The sequence below is a fragment of the Haliaeetus albicilla genome, chromosome 13, assembly GCF_947461875.1.
Source record: "Haliaeetus albicilla chromosome 13, bHalAlb1.1, whole genome shotgun sequence".
In the NCBI taxonomy this organism is placed as follows: Eukaryota; Metazoa; Chordata; class Aves; order Accipitriformes; family Accipitridae; genus Haliaeetus; species Haliaeetus albicilla.
Genome location: NC_091495.1, coordinates 20,632,200 through 20,650,039, shown reverse-complemented (window position 1 = coordinate 20,650,039; position 17,840 = coordinate 20,632,200). Strand labels below are relative to the sequence as shown.

General features: G+C 36.8%; 1 protein-coding gene across 1 annotated transcript in view; it reads right to left on the bottom strand.

The window, feature by feature from the left end:
* Positions 1-17,840, bottom strand: part of KIF6 (kinesin family member 6) — a 185,482-nt gene that overhangs the window by 98,155 nt on the left and 69,487 nt on the right. Inside the window, exons 11-13 of the mRNA XM_069800369.1 lie at positions 8,679-8,784; positions 7,136-7,283; positions 4,865-5,077 (exon numbers count right to left, since the gene is read on the bottom strand). Coding sequence (XP_069656470.1) covers positions 4,865-5,077; positions 7,136-7,283; positions 8,679-8,784 — 467 coding nt within the window. The remainder of the gene's footprint in view (positions 1-4,864; positions 5,078-7,135; positions 7,284-8,678; positions 8,785-17,840) is intronic.

Below are 17,840 nucleotides of genomic sequence, written 5' to 3'. Positions count from 1 at the left end.
GATCATGGAGCTGAGCCTCCTGGAAACTATGCGAGGGCACATGGAAAATAAGGAGGTGATGATTGGTGACAGCCAACATGGCTTCACTGAGGGCAAATTGTGCCTGACAAATTTGGTGGCCTTCTATGATGGGGTTACAGCATTGGTGGATAAGAGCCAAACACATCATCTACCTGGACTCGTGCAAAGCATTTGACACTGTCCCGCATGACATCCTTGTCTCTAAATGGGAATGATGTGGATCTGATGGACGGACCACTCGGTGGATAAGGAATTGGCTGGATGGTTGCACTCAAAGAGTAGCTGTCAATGGCTCGATGTCCAAGTGGAGAGCAGTGAGGAGTGGCATTCCTCGGGCGTCAGTATTGGGACCAGCACTGTTCAATAACTTTGTCAGCGACATGGACAGTGGGATCGAGTGCACCCTCAGCAAGTTTGCTGACGACACCAAATTGTGTGGTGCGGTTGACACGCTGGAGAGAAGGGATGCCATCCAGAGGGACCTTGACAGGCTTGACAGGTGGGCCTGTGCAAACATCATGAAGTTCAACAAGGCCAAGTGCAAGGTCCTGCATGTGGGCCGGGGCAATCCCAAGCACATATACAGGCTGGACAGAGAATGGATTGAGAGCAGCCCTGAGGAGAAGGACTTGTGGGTATTAGTGGATGAAAAACTGAATATGACCCACCAATGTGCGCTTGCAGCCCAGAAAGCCAATTGCATTCTGGGCTGCATCAAAAGAAGCATGACCAGCAGGTCGAGGCAGGTGATTCTGCCTCTCTACTTCACTCTGGTGAGACCCCACCCGGAGTACTGTGTTCAGCTCTGGGGCCCCCAACATAAGAAAGACATAGACCAGCTGGAGTGAGTCCAGAGGGCCACAAAAATGACCATGGGACTGGAGCTGCTCTCCTATGAGGAAAGGCTGAGAGAGTTGGGGTTGTTCAGCCTTGAGAAGAGAAGGCTCCAGGGAGACCTTACTGCAGCCTTTCAGTACCTAAAGGGGGCCTACAGGAAAGATGGGGAGGGACTCTTTAACAGGGAGTGTAGTTATAGGATGAAGGATAATGGTCTGTATTGGGTTCATGTGGCATGGTTTTGCTAGTGGGCAGGGTTACAGGGTTGGCTTCAGTAAGAAGCTGCTGGAAGCTTCCCCTATGTCTGACAGAGCCAATACCAGCCGGCTCTAAGAGGGACCCGCCGCCGCCCAAGGCCAAGCCAGTCAGCGATAGTGGTAGCGCCTCTGTGATAACATATTTAAGAAGGAAAAAAAGTTGTGGGACACACAGAAACGGCATCTGGAGAGAGGAGTGAGAACATGTAAGAGAAACAACCCTGCAGACACCAAGGTCAGTGAAGAAGGAGGGGGAGGAGGTTCTCCAGGCGCCGGAGCAGAGATTCCCCTGCAGCCCATGGAGGTCCACAGTGGAGCAGATATCTACCTGCAGCCTGTGGAGGACCCCACACCAGAGCAAGTGGGTTCCTGAAGGAGGCTGTGACCCCATGGGAAGCCCGCGCTGGAGCAGGCTCCTGGCACGACCTGCAGATCTGTGGAGAGAGGAGCCCACGGAGCAGGTTTTCTGGCAAGACTTGTGACCCCATGGGTGGCCCACGGTGGAGCAGTCTGCTCCTGAAGGACTGCACACCATGAAGGGCCCCATGCTGGAGCAGTTCGTGAAGAACTGCAGCCTGTGGGAAAGACCCACGTTGGAGAAGTTCGTGGAGGACTGTCTCCCATGGGAGGGACTCCATGCTGGAGCAGGGGAAGAGTGTGATGAGTCCTCCCCCTGAGGAGGATGAAGCGGCAGAGATAACACGTGTGATGAACTGACCATAAACCCCATTCCCCATCTCCCTGCACCGCTGTGGGGGTTAGGTAGAGAATCTGGGAGTGAAGTTGTGCCCGGGAAGAATGGAGGGGTGGAAGGAAGGTGTTCTGAGATTTGGTTTTATTTCTCATTACCTTACTCTGGTTGATTGGTAATAAATTGAATTAATTTTCCCCAAGTCAAGTCTGTTTTGTCCATGACAGTAATTGGACAGTGATCTCTCCTGTCCTTATCTCAACCCACGAGCGCTTTGTTTGTTTCATTTTCTCTCGCCTGTCCAGCTGAAGAGGGGGGAGTGATAGAACGGCTTTGGTGGGCACCTGATGTCTAGCCAGGGTCAACTCACCACACGTTTTTAAACTGAAAGAGGGTAGATTTAGATTAGATGTAAGGAAGAAATTCTCCACTATGAGGGTGGTGAGGCACTGGAACAGGTTGCCTGGAGAAGCTGTGGATGCCCCATCCCTGGAAGTGTTCAAGACCAGGTTGGATGGGGCTTTGAGCAACCTGATCTAGTGGAAGCTTTCCCTGTCCATGGCAGGAGGCTTGGAACTAGATGATCTTTAAGGTCCCTTCCAGCCCAAACCATTATATGATTCTATGATTCTATTCTAACTATTACTGCATGTTCTTAAATGCTTTTTTTATTTTTCTGAAATTTTGGGTCATTACCCATTCTGGTATTTTATATATTAACATTTCAAATAAAATTTTAAAATCTCAAATGTAATTTTAAAGACTACAGAAAAGCTATAACGCTTCTAAAAAAAATTTATTTAAGTTTCATTAAAATTCTCCTGTAGCAAGACTTTACATCTGATGTGGTGGGTTTATGTGTACTATGTATAAGTACACAGTGAGACCTTTTTCAGCATTTTCTGATGAACTGTCTGCATATGTTTAGAAGTTTTATTACAGTGAATTTTTCTTAAACTTGTCTCTTGGTACCACAGAGAATCAAATTGTGAAAACCCTACAAGCTAATTTGAAAAATATATAAACTCCAGTCTACAAGAATTTTTTAATATAAATGTTAGTTACAATATGAAGATAAATATTGAAGCTTGTTACTTTCAGAACTTTAAGAAATAAAACAAAAGAAAGAGAAAAATAAAGTTATTTATATATTAAGTAGAAAATACTGTCATTTTCAGAAACACAAAGGCACGAAAGAGCCTGGAGTCTCAGTTATATTCTTGCAGAGACAATTGGTCTCCCGAGGTTGGGTTTAAGGCATACTGGCAAGGCTGTATATGTTGTATTATTAACAGTGTTTCTACCATTTTTTTATGTTTGCCATTCTAAGTATTCCCTGAGCACAATAACACAAGCGTTTTAAGAAACATCGTTTTAAGGCATTATCATTATAACAGCTATACATTACAGAAGATTGTAAGTCCAAATGCTGCCAACATTACTGGACTAGGCTTGTAGCAGAATGTCAGGCTGCTCTAAAGGAATGCAGAAGTACACAGTCACCTAAAATAGTCAAAAAATAACTTTTAATTTATCTGTAGCCCTCAAGCAATATAACTGGAAAGTTTAAAAATAAATAAACTGTAAGTGAACGTAAGGGAAGACTTTTATGTTCACACTTAGCATCTTAGTTATTGAGGACTTTGTGGTTTTCACATCCATGTGGAATGATACAGAGTAACAGAACCTGACTCAAAACTGATTGAAAAGAGGACTGGAAAGAAGGGTGTAGGTTTCCAGCTACTTTCAGGATGAGAAAACCATATAATGTGTAATTCAATCATATAAAAAGTTTTATCTCAAAACGATCTTCTCATCCCAGACTGATGTCCATTTAAGACTCATTATCTGAACAGGATGGGTATCAATTACATTTACTTTTACTTATTGATTAACCAAAGACAATATTTCATTATTGTGACAGATTCCCTGTGCCAACCATCTGTCCCAAATAATTCTTTTTTCAATGAACATTTGATATGCTCACCTATTAAATTTTAAAAAACAGCTCAGTTAGAAAAAAGTATGAATAACAATACACTGGCTTTACCATTAGAGATAAAAACCTTTAAGTTGCCTCCGGACAAATAGTACTCATCTGCTGACAAAGGCATGGCACATGGTAAAATGGTGTTGAATGTGTTAGCTATCCTAAATGAATGCATTGTTTATGAATTCAGCTCTAACTTGTTTGCAAGTGATGTGAATTATTAAACCACTTGAGGAACAATTAAAATATATCTTTTTTAAATACATGAGAATTTTTACTTTGTTCACACTTAGGTCTTGCTCCAAAAAGGTACCATTTCACCAAAGCTGCTCACATGCACAAAAATGGAGCTATTTGTCATTTCTGGAACTAAGTTCTCATTTCACTTAATCACATTAATTTTTTTAACAATAGAAATAACCACTATGGTTTATTAAAAATGCTAAATAAAACACAGATATCTAAAGTGTATAATATAAAAAAAAATTCTTAATCACAAAAATTTTTGTGTTTACATTGTGATATCAGAGCTAGAAGCATAATAAATGAAATTTCGTTTTATTTGAATGTAAGATTTCTCTCCTAGGCTGGAAGATTAAAAAAAAAAAAAGAAAAAAAATTTGTGTTCATTGGTGTTTAAGGATACTGTGCAATTAATAATGCCTGCACAAAAATTCTCTCAATATCTGCAGTTCTGGTTTAGATATTTTTTTTTGTTAAAAGCCAGTATTTTCAAATCCAGGGGAAAAATATTATTTCCTAGCATTTTTTAATGAATTATGCTAAAAATATCCTTTTCAGAGAATTTAATCAAAGATTCAAGGGCCTGCAACTGAATTTATATTCTGGTTTTGTAGGACTGTTCAACAGAGTATTCACATCAGTTTATAAAAGCCTTCAGCACCTTGAGAGGGCTATAAATTTAAATCCCTGCATTTGTGGATACAGAATTAGCACAATACAGCTGATTTTGAAAATAAGTTTCTTGTTCTGGTACACATTTGAAGGATATGCTGTAAACTGTATTGTAATAATCTAATAACTGCTCACTTAATTAATTAAACTAACCTGTTTTTCTGGAAAGAAAAGGTAGTCTGTGAACTGAAGAGCTGAAATCTTTTGCCTCTTTCAGACTAAACCAGCTAGATGGGCTCTGACTTTCTTCCAAGTTTATAGGAGGAGACTGGTCCAAGACTGTAGAACAAGCAGAGGCAGCATTAAGCTGGAAAAGAGCATTTTGCGCTTTCTTTTTTTCTTTTTTTAGCATATTTACCAGAATATCTGCAAGATACATTAAGGAAATCATTAAGGACCTCTTTTTTATAAAGAAACAATCATCTTTGTTCATCCCTAAGTCTTTTTTTTCCAAGTGGAACAATGCACATTATTGAAGCCTATACATGAATGTGAATTTGGATTTTGACGTAATTCTTTGTAATTATATTCATCCACCTTAGTTTTTCCAAAGAGCAGATTAATTTTTACTAAACAGTAACAAACTCACACATTGACCACAACTGTTGATCCCATTCAATCAACCCCTGTTAAAAGCATTTACAGACAAACAGGAATGAAAACTCTAATTCTTATTGCCATTGTGTGACACTCCCTTTTTTATTTTTTAAATTCTGTAATAAACAAAATTTCCAAGCAAAAGAAAAAAACCGCCTTAACTTGCAAGTAGCCTGGCAAGTGTATCTTTAAGCTTTTCACAATAAGAATTCTTACTAAAATGCAGAAAAGGTCTTTAGGAAATTTATTCCAATAACACTATGCATTTACTAGAACTATATTTGGTGTAAATACATTGTGTCTAACAGCTTATAGAGGGCTTACAATGAAAATCCTATGTGCACTCAGCCAGAACCACAGGAGTCTGTGATATGTTTTTTGATATGCTATTCATTTTAATCCTAATTAATCCTCTAAATGAACAGCAGAAAATCTAAGTAGTCTTTGAGGAATATTATTAACTGGACTAGGTAGTAATAATAAAACACTTTACAATTCAATTGTTATGATAGATCCCAGATACCATAGGCAGGAAGGACCTCATAGTTTGTTTATTTTCTAATGATGATGTACAGTCACTTAGCAGCTGCAGACTCTGTGAATCAGTGTTGTGTACAAACTCTTAATTTTTATATTATTCCTATATAACTCTAACATGGATTTACACAAGTTTCCTCCTTGTACTTCTGCAAACAAAGCTGTATATCTATCAAGCACAAGTGCATTTGATAGAGATGTTTTGCTTTTTTTTTTCATTATCAATCTCATACTAATGAAATAATTTATTTCGGGAAGAAATGTTTCTGGGAATCCAGACCATAAAATTGACATGAAAATTGAAGAATTTTTTAAAAGGAATGATAAGTCAGTGTTATAACTAAATTTATTTGAAAGTGCACCTTGGAAAATGAACATCTTATCTTCTGTCACAGAGCAGAAATAGAGAAGCTTTCCTGCCACCTCAATTCCGACTGGTAGCATGCTACATCCCGATGTAAAAAGGCATTCTCATTTGACATAAAATCGATCTGGAATTCTTGAGCACAAAGAATGCAAGTGAGTTTGCTTTTTACTAATAACCGTAAAAGAATCTGTTACCTATAAACTCAAAACAAAAACAAAACCATTTTTTTAGTTCTCTGCCATCTCGAAATTTTACCCACCAAGTAGCCACAACGTGAGGGACAGAGTGATGCTGTGGTCTGCCCACAGTTCTGTCAACCTGCTAAAAACAACTCCCAGCCATGATGCAACAGTGCAGCTACTTGTGTGTTTCCTGTGAAGCAGTGAAATGGACAAATCACATCTGAACAGTTTAGTATTTTTATATGCAAAAAGCTTTAGCTTTAATTTAAATTTTAGAGTTGCATGTAAAAAGTACAATTTTTATATTTATTCTAAAGGCAAATAGCCTCATAGTCCCCAAAGTAGCACTTCATTTGGCTAAAAATAATACAGGAAATTCTATTCTTTTTAAGGTAATAAGTTGGTCTTTATATAGTATTGGAGTTTCCTAGTCTAAAAAATAGTTTAATTTGCTTGAGAAGAATGTTTTAGGTGTGGCCTGATCCACAGTATTTGGATCTTGGCTGGACCGTTCTAAAGCTAAGTGGTACCTGGATCCAGGATTTTGGTTTGGGTCACAACTGAAGTAGAAGCAGGTGCAAAGCAGAAGTCCAGCCACATAAAAGTCGGAACTGAGTAATTGCTTTAACACAGTGGGGTCAGTAGAGAGAATTTCCTTCCATACAGCTAATGCCTATCTCACACACACAAAACCCATTGTAGCCAGATCAGCTCAAACCCAAATATTATTTTTTTCCTCACAAAGGATATTGATTTCATTGTCTCTTTGCTGCAGAAGTTCTTTCAGTTTTTTCAATTCTTCTCCTGTTTCTTTGTTAGTCTCTTTTTCTTCAGGGATGTATTGTGAGAGCAGCTTTTTATCAGAAATCTTTGAATGATTCATTAGTTGCTATTAGAAGAAAGAAAAAAAGCACACTTTTAACTTTAGCTCCAGCTATGTATTTGTTCTACTCTGAGACTGTGTAGCTATGGTAGAAAAGCTAAGGCCTTCCTAAACTCAACAGAACAAAATCATGCCACTAGTTGACTGTCAAGTTATATGCATTGTGTCAAGTATGGGACAAGTTCTATGTGTGGATCTTTACTACCACATGTACAATTTACTTTACTCTTTCTTCACATAGGTTCCAGTGTTCTCTAGTACCACAGAGCTTTCAGTATTAATGATATAACTAAAACCTAATTATTTAAAGACAATAAATTAAGATCAGGAATGTATACATCATTATATTGGAAAACTATATCCCAAAATACAGAAAAGTATATATTATCTTCTATTGCTTTCCCTATTAATTTCACCTGTTCTTCCTAGTTTAAGTGTATCATGTTTGCTCAATGATTTAGAAGGGCTTACAACACCAACAAAAGAGTTGGGAATACAGATGGCTACATCTATCCATATACAAATAGCTTGTCTGTGTTGATTCCAATAACTTCCAATGCTCTCTTACAATTTACTGCATGCCAAGATCCTTAGTGGGCATGCTGGTTTTGGCTGGGATAGAGTTAATTTTCTTCATAGTAGCTAGTATGGGGCTATGTTTTGGAATTGTGCTGGAAACAGTGTTGATAACACAAGGATGTTTTTGTTACTGCTGAGCAGTGCTTACACAGAGTCAAGGCCTTTTCTGCTTCTCAACCCACCCCACCAGTGAGTAGGCTGGGGGTGCACAAGGAGTTGGGAGGGGATACAGCTGGGACAGCTGACCCCAGCTGACCAAAGGGATATTCCAGACTATATGATGTCATGCTCAGCATAGAAACCTGGGGGAAGAAGAAGGAGGCGGGGGACACATTTGGAGTGATGGCATTTGTCCTCCCAAGTAACCATTACATGTGATGGACCCCTGCTTTCCCGGAGATGGCTGAACACCTGCCTGCCGATGGGAAATAGTGAATGAATTCCTTGTTTTGATTTGCTTGTGTGCACGGCTTTTGTTTTTCTTATTAAACTGTCTTTATCTCAACCCACAAGTTTTCTGACTTTTACTCTTCTGATTCTCTCCCCCATCCCACTGCAAGGGGAGTGAGCGAGCAGCTGTATGGTGCTTGGTTGTTGTCTGGGGTTAAACCACGATAGTGGAGTTTCCACAAAATGCTGCTGAATTTTTCCAACTAAGTTTCACTTGTCTATCAGTCCTCCATGCTCTTCACAGTTCAACTGTTTTACCCCTTTGCAATGCCTCTCAACTGTATTGCATTTCTTTTGACACTTTTCAACTGTGAATGTCTTCAAGTTATTTTCAGTGCCAGCTGCACTTCCATCTATGTTTAAAAGAAATACCTTCACATGAATGAAGCAATACTTGATCTTGCGCATGTCAGCACCAACATCCAGAGTGCTATCAGGATCATTATCTTCAAGAAATGTTTCAAGTAACTCATCCAACCTGAAAATACATAGCATTTTTAAGGAAAAAAAAATAATCACAAAGAAGCAGACAACTCTGTAAAGTAATGTGTCAAATACAATACAGGATTTACCAAGCTGACTGTTATTAGTAGGCTATTTTCCTTCAAGGTCCGTGCAATTGCAATGTACTTTTGTTCCTCATACTAAAACCTGGATTTGATACTGGAGATTCTGCACTCTGTATCAGAACATACTTGCACATGCTAAGGAATAGTTCCAGAACTAAAAGCATCTAAGAAGTAGATTTTCTCATTTATTTTATAACCTTCTGTTCTTATACCATCTCATAATTGAAAAGATCTAAAGCCTACCCTCCCAGAAGACTAGATTTTTAGAGGCCTTGGGCATAGGATTTTTTAATTTATATGGCTATTTGTGCAAGAGAAAAATCTACTTCCTTTTCTATTATAAGAGTCAGCAGATAGCATACCTTTCATACATAAAATTACCTGCTCCAATCACTAAGCAAAGCAACCTATCTTTTGATGCACATATTTATAGATTTCCCAATGACCTACTGCTCTTCTTCTGATTAATGAAATTTAGTTAGTATCTTATTCTCTTGCAATTTGTTCTTATTTAACAAACATCTGACAACATCTTCTTTAGGGAGGAGCAATGCTTATCTTGGTAATTCAGTCTTCATAAGAAAATCTGGGTCACAGAAGCATCCTCTTGTTTTTTCAAAACCAAATTAAAATATTCAGACTGGATACCTACAGAGTGATAATATACCATGCTCCTGGGCTGCATGTCACAGCTATATGGATAGACTCAGATTTCCTCTTGCATGCTCACACCAGCTCTCCAGGTCTTGCATTCCAGGATGCATGGGAGATCATCCTCAAGATAAAGGGCAAAGGAATTCTAAACCAAAACTAGCCCTTAGCCCTTTTACTACGGTACATTTCTGGAAAATAGGAAGTGCAAGTTTGAACTCCATCAACCAGTTTCAGATTAAAGGCTTCCTGGTCCTGACAAATGCTGTTACCATTAACTTAGTAGGCAAATGGTTGGCAACAATGACAGCCATATGCCCTGTAAAGCATAATTCTATGATTTTAAATGTTTATTTAGGCTATTATCCTCAGAAGATGAACTTAGGTTCTGAACCTGACTAAACCAAGGTATCTAAGGTACCTGCATCAAGTGCCCCACTGCCAGAGAAGGGCAGGAGTTCAGAACCATCTCAGTGCCTAGTGTTTATTTTGGACTAGTTTTGTTCAGCTCCTCATTTAATACACAAGCCTTCTGAATGTTACTTAATAGTCATTTATCCTTTTCAGTTACAGGACTGGAGATCTTGTTGCATTTGACTATCTGAATCACTTTACTGTAACCAAATACCAAAATTTTAGGCATTAAAATATCACAGTATCTAAAGTTGACCCTGAAGTAGGTGGCTGGGATATTGCCCTGCTTTTGAAGAATTCTCTTACTGAGATTCCTCACATTACTATACTGTAGTAACAATTCCCTGCTGGAGGGTGAAACAATGAGATACACAACAAACAGAAAAAAAAAAAATCATTTTCAGGAGATAAACACCTGAAAATCAGGAGCCGTAAAACTAGACTGAAAATTAGAAAACATAACAGATAGGTTTGGTTATTTATCTCCTCCAGAGTTCACTATGGCAAAGTGTCAATTCTCAAAACAGGAGAATTTTTTGAGAGAAAAGAAGAGAGTAACCCTCAGTTAGTTTCAGATAAACTATACTTTCGTATTTTCATTATTTCATTTAAAGAACAAGAGACAAATCTGTTGTCTATACCATTCATCATATGTGCAAAATTCACATCTTCTGAATTTATAGAACACTCCCTGAAGTCAATGTGACTGTATCTGTGGAGGGCTTAAAGGAGAGGATATTTAAAGAGAAATATTAGTTACAGAAGCATTACTGGCATTGACTTGCTTCTCAAGTTAAGAGACTACAAAAATTACTCAGTAAAAGAGACCAAATTTTACTTATTGCTACATGATTTTTTCTTCATGAAGAGTCCAACAGAACAGAGGCCAGTAGTACAAGAGGTTATTCATACTCTTTGCAGACACACTAAGCACAATGAGCAGGACAATCCTTCATATGTGAAGGTAGGCATTTGTGTAAGCACTGGGAAAAGAGATGCATTTATACTACTAATGAGAATGCGACAGACACAGAGAAAGTTAGTATTTGTCACTATCTTAAGCACCTTACTGATTACAGTGAGTAAGAGAAAACAAGTAAAAAATATTTTTTATAACTAGACTGTCTAGACTGACTATATGAAGTCATCTATAAAAACGGGCCTTTAACCCTGAACTAGAAATTAGAAGGGGGATATTTTAACCTTACTAAGATTACCTGTTTGCCAGGGATTTACCCATACTCAGATTACCACAGATTTAGGCTATGGGAATCAATGAAAAAAATTACACTAACTTGCACCATTACCATTACCAGAATAACACTACAGAAAGTTAAAGTATTTCAAGAGAAAGAATAAGAATATATAATTCTTGTAAAATAATACTCTATTTTGAAAATTATTATTATTTGCCAGTCAAGAGTCAAGGTTAATTTGTCAAGTAACAAAATAGACAAGCTGTAGTTATAGATATCAGCTGCTATTTCCTCTGTCTTACACTACCTTTAATGTGTTTGGCATTCTCGAAAGAATACAACGGCCCAATTCATTTTTTGTGTCCCAAGGACTACATAGAAGCCAAAACAGATTTAAGCACTAGAAGACTGAGTCAAGTCTGAAACAGCAGAATGTAAATCAGAAGTTATAAACCAATTGAGCCTCTTTGCCAATTCTAGAAAACAGCAGAATCTTCACTGTATTTTAGATACATTTTTAAAATTTCACCTTTAAGAATTAGAACAAGAACAGACCAACGTAGTCTAAACACTATGGACAAAAACAGAAGAAAAAGAAAAAAAAGAAAAGCAACAGTGAAAATCCCCATGAATACCAGCAACAGAAATCACCACATCCTTCCCATTTTTTTAGGTTTCCATGTAAAAATTACCAGAACTCTTTCTAAAATAAACACACAGTCTGACAACACTCTGGATATTCTGGGAGTTCTTCCAGTATACTGAAGTATTAAACAAAGGTAAAAAATAAACTGACAATGTGATACAGATGCAACTTTAAATTTTTCTTCTTAATGAACAGATCTTAGTTAACTTAACCTTTTTTTTTTTTTGTCCAAGTGATTTATCAGCTCAAGGACTATGAAAACACTTAAAACATTCTCCTATGAATTTATACACTGGCAAGATTTGCAGTTTACAAATGAAAAAACCCCAATGCTACTTCAATTCATTTCCAGAGATGTTCACAGAATAAATCAAGGAAAGAATAAAGAATAACAGGAAGAGGGGAAAGAAAAAAAAAAAGACAGAGAATAAAGAGAAAAAAAGGAATACTGACCGTACATTTTCTTTTTCATAACATGTATTAGACCAGGTAGATCTGCTTGCTAGGTGACTCGGAAACAAAGGACAATATAATTCTACAAGATGAATATCCTGTTCCTGACTCAAACAGTTTATTATATTTATCTCTATAAATATCTATAAAAATAAAATTAAATATATGGAATATATGAAAACTAGAGCACAGAATTATATAAAATAGGGCAGTAAAAGATTTAAGAAATTCATATAGAGCATCTAGAGTTATAACTCTGACACATTCTTTCTAGTCAAAACATCACACACAGGCTGTAGTCATCCTCTTATTAAAAAACACAAGTGAGAAAACCCTTTTTATAAGTAAAGGAGAGCCAAAATGGCTTTTGGTTTTCATTCAGTTACTTTCAGGAAGTGGATAATATCTTTTTCCTTAGCAATAATAATATCTTCTGAGATAGTCACCTAATCTCTGATCCTTAATTCTCTACCAGAGGAATGCATATTAAACAGTTTTCCTCCAACCTAAGACTGCTGCAAGAATATACATCAGCAAGAATCAAACCAGAAAAACACATAGAACGGCCCAGCACTGAACCAAGTTGGGCCTAGATGTTCAAGAGGAACAAGAAACCCATAGGGAACAAGAAATCCAGGAACCCCCTAGCAAATCATGCTTTAGTTGCCTACTCAGAGGCATGCATATGTGGCAGAGCAAATGGTATATGAAATCATGAGGTAAAATAACAATGTCTTTTTTCTTAAGGACTTTTTTCACCTCCGTCATAGTAGAATAACTATAAAAGCATAAAAACAAAGTGGTTTTGGTCAGTTGTTGTGGCTCAGCCCTGACACCATATACCTAGAGTTCTCTTAGATAGTCAGTATGTTCTATTTCCTGGAAAAGTTGATAACTACAGTTTCTTTCCAAAAAAGACCTGAGCAATCAATCCTTGTACTTACTGATGACCAGCTTCTGCTACTATGCCAAGGATAACTGTTAATATTTGCATGCCCTCTCAAAATAGAAATTAGGAAATAAAGCTGCCCAAAGAAGGGAGTTTTGAAAATGAACTTGCAAAAGGAATGAGTATGCTTGGCACAGAATACATAACATATTTGAAAAATTTCTAAGTTTGTGACTGAGCTTTTCTTCTCCCAAAACATCCCAGGCTGAACGTTAATTTCCCCACTATACCTACTGCCAAAACTCAAAAGGAAAATAATTTAGAAAAATCAAAGACATTCATGTACGTAGGTTCTAAGACATGGCTGAGGGTGCCACGGTAACTCATAAACTAGAGGGGAGGAAAAAAGCCCAACACACTTTCGTTAAAGCTTACTAATGAAAAACAGATAGGATCAAGCAGAAAAAAATAAACCAATCAAGAAACATACAACCCCCCCTTCCATAGTATTTATGAACACTATTGCTTGCAGGATGACATTTTTCATTTTCTTTCTTGATTTTTTATTTATAAAGACTAGCACTACAGCAGTGCTGGACTTTATTGTTCTTATATGAGACATGGACTGCAGCAGAAATAAGTTCTTGTTTTGGTGTTCTATTTCTTTATTATCAATGTAAAAAATGAGCTTATTACAAGCCCTTTGTAAGACATGCATCAGTACCAAGAAGAATAATCCTCCAGCTAAAATTAAAATTAAAGATAATCAACCCAAAGACCTAGTAATGAAATAACAAAAAGCCTAGTAACAGATACCTCTTACCAGAGCAGAAACCTGAATAAAGAGATGGTCTCTATACTACCATCTGAAGATCAACACCAGGAATTCTATTTCTCACTGGAGAGACCTTTATAAAAAGTACTTAGCCCCCAGACTTCTCACTGATTAGCTTAGAAATTCAAAGTGCACTCAGCTTGATGGGAAAAAGCAATGATGGAAACTGTTTATATTGGGTTAGCTACAAACATAGAATTGAAAATTACTGAATTGCTTACAAGTCATACTTAATTGCTGCAGTGGAAATATGCAGCATGTATCTTTATTTCAGGATTTGGTACTCTTTTAATGTCAGATGGCTGATCTAGGTTATTTAAATTTGAGGGTTTTTTTTGTTATACTAGTGAGTTACATCAGAAGAGGCTACATTAATCTGTAATAGAAGTACCTAGTCACAAGATACTTACACTGAAAGTACTAAACTAACATAAAAAAAAACCCACCTAAAAGTATATTTTAGAAACGATAAAATCTCTATTTCTGTGCAGAAACAAATATTAAACTAATAGTCTTTTATTTGTTGTAGTTAATAACATCAGCAAGCCAGCTGCTGCATTCTTCATTAGTTTTAGCTTACTAAGGCTCTCAATAATGTTTCCATGCAGAATTTGTGTTAATCAAACCTGGATCATGGCTAATCATAGCTAATTTCACATGACAGGAAAACATATTTAAAATCAGTGTCAGATGATGTCTCTTCTGACTTCTGGAGATCCAAAATGGTTCCCTTTTTTTCCTTTTTTCTTGTATGTTGTTAGATAAAGGAAGTTATAGACTATTAAATATTTATTATTTAATGTTATTACAGTAGATGAAGCCTAAAAAGGGGATTTTTCATATCTCTCCATTCTTCTTTTTTAGGACTGCGAGGTTCTGCCCTAAGAACAGCAGGCCTAACTTATACTAATAAGAGCAAGGGTGTGCTGAAGCCTATTGCCAGAATCCTGTTGTATCAGGAAGAATAGTTTTCCCAACAGAATTTCCCCAAAGGAGGAAGAATATGAAAGCATCAAAAAAAGACCCATTTTCTGTGAAAAACAGCAGTAAACAAAGAACAGGGTTTTCTTTCTCAGTGCTCATCAGAAAAAAACCAAACAGAAAACATGAGTAAAAAATCCCCCCTCCCCCACACCAAAAAATAATTTTCTAAGTCAATGCCAAAGGAACAGTATCATGTCATTTAGGAGATTAATTTAAAAGTCATTTTGATAGTGGTCTTATACATATTAACATAGTACAAGAAAAAAGGTACTACAATGCTGATCCAGGTGAGTTTGAATCATGACACCCAACTCTGAAAACAAAAGCTGTGTCAAGCACAAGTCTGTTCTTATGCCAATGCTGGGAAGACAACTCACAGTAAAACAGTCATAAACAGTTGGGATGGAAATGTGTTAAACTAATAGTGCTCTCTGGTTAGTGAATGTGAATCAGTCCCAAATTCTTGGTCTAGCATTTCCCTCTACATTATTTGCAAAAAACCTACAAAAACGCACACTGTACTCATGCAGCTCACAGACACCTTTTACATTACCAAATTTATTTCTCTTCTGTTACTTTCCAGCTTTCAGGAATTCTTTTTTAATGAAGCCTGCTTAACATTTAGACCACACATAAATCATAAAAGCTTTCTATCCACACTGCTTTAGGTTCCATGCAATTTTTCTGATAGCCCAACTCCAGAATGATTAGATGAATACTGTGCTACTTCAGTTTTACCCATTCATTAAATAACAGACTTTCATCTTTTAAAAAAGAATCCACTTCTGAATCAGTCATATGTTTGCATGAACCAGGATGCAAATTACACAGCTGAAATGCATCAGAAAAGCACTCCTAGCCAACTGAGAGTATGTTTTTAGAGTTCTCAGTAGTATGCAGGATGCATGGTCTCAAAACACAGATTTGGAAGGACTCATTTTGACCTTGCTTTATGTGCCATGATTAATTTCTGGGAAAGCTTGCCTTTTAACCCCTGATCACTGACACTGTATATTATGTCTCAAAATTAAGCTCGCTTAAAGAACAATTAATTTTGTGTGTTAGCTGTGAACTCTGTGACAAGCAAAATGGAAATCCAAGTTTATGAAAAATAGGCTGCAAACAAAGAAGCTACTGAAACACTTGACGTAATTGGAGAATTAAAAAAGTTTGCTTACCTAGACTTTTGCAATAGTTTTCCTATTGGTAGCATACTCCATATCAATTTTTTTCTTTATTTCTTTAAGTTTAATAATGATGTTGATGTTATTAAAAAAAAGTAACTCCACATGTCCACATATTTTATTAATCTATTTTTCTAAAAATGCATGATAGGTGAAGCAGAATTGCCATTATATCTAGTAAGAGCTAACCACATAAGTTAGCTTCAAGTGTGCATCTGTATGGGAAGATCATGATAATTCTAAGCAGCAAATTTTATCAATAATGCTATGGATGACAGGAGAAAAAAGGGAAGGTATTTCCAGGCATTGTTGCTAATGGCATGACAAAGAAGATAAAGTATACACAACACACCCGAACCTGCCCTGAGAAGAGCTGTAATACATTATTGATGGGTAGTGGACACGACAGCAATTCCCTAACATGTAACTGACTTATAGAGGATAATGCTGTATTCTCTATCCAGAAATAACTGCATAACCTCTAATTTAACAGAACTGGGTTAACTCCTGGGCAAAATAATAAAGGTAGCTAAATAGTGGAACTGGTTACTTAAGCCTTTGTGTAATTCCCTCAGTAGATATTTGTAAGAATAATTTTATTAACATGGCCCTGAAATAGGCTGCATTGATTTGGTGCAGTCTTATAGCAGGGAAGTAAGAGCAATAAGTCCTTAAGTGTCTTCCTGTTTCTACAGTCTGAAAGATTTTTACACTTTTTTTTCACTTTAAATATCTATACAGTACTCTAACAACTGAAGAAATCTATTACAGGACAATAAAGACAAAGATACCTTTTCTGCTACTGATTGCAAAGAAATGAAGAAGCCTAAATGTAATACACTTCATACTGAAGTGTTTATGTGTGTATGTACGAGGAAGTCAAGCAATAATAGTGTTGCATACTACAAATTCACTCTGAGGTTCAGTTTCATCCTGTAAACTGAAAATGCATTCTAAGCCAGTCTGTAAATAATGGCATTAAATTATACTAGCAACTGTGTTTTAAGAAACAAAAAAAAATTTTTTTTTTTAGTTGCTTCTCAGGAGTCATTCTCAATGGCATAGTCAGTCAGACAGACAGATGGAAACTAAACTGACATTTCTGTCAGACATTCCTCTAGCTAGCCACTACAAAATAACCATGAAAAAAAAACCAAACCAAGGAAAAAACACCAAAGCACAATACCCTTGATGAGGTAAAGTGAAGCAGAAGCAGGTCTGCATGAACTTTGATAAAATATGCAAGTCTTTCTTTGTTTTATTGCAGCCTTCCTCCCAAATTAAGTACCTTAAAAAAAAAACCCCCAAACCCCCCCAAAACTTTGGGGATACTTTCCTAGTATTTTCAATTTCTTATTTTCATAGTAGAATATTCAAAGACAAAGAATAGTCCAGAAATGATTGGACTGTTTCATATAGCCAGGCAATAGAAAATTGAATGAGAATAAGGAAATGTAAACACTAATACTGATTTTTAAGTCCACGGACATTTCACTTCCTTTGTTTGTACCTCAATTTGTGCACCTATGAAACAGGCAATTATACCAAGTTATCCAAGAGATTCACATAATATTAGATTATGTGAACTATGTAGATACTCTACAAATCATGCACAAGTCCAGAACTTTTAATCCATTGACTTTATATATATATATCAGGACTGATCCTGCAAAATGTTAACTTAAACTTCTTAAAAGCCTCAGATAATGAGTT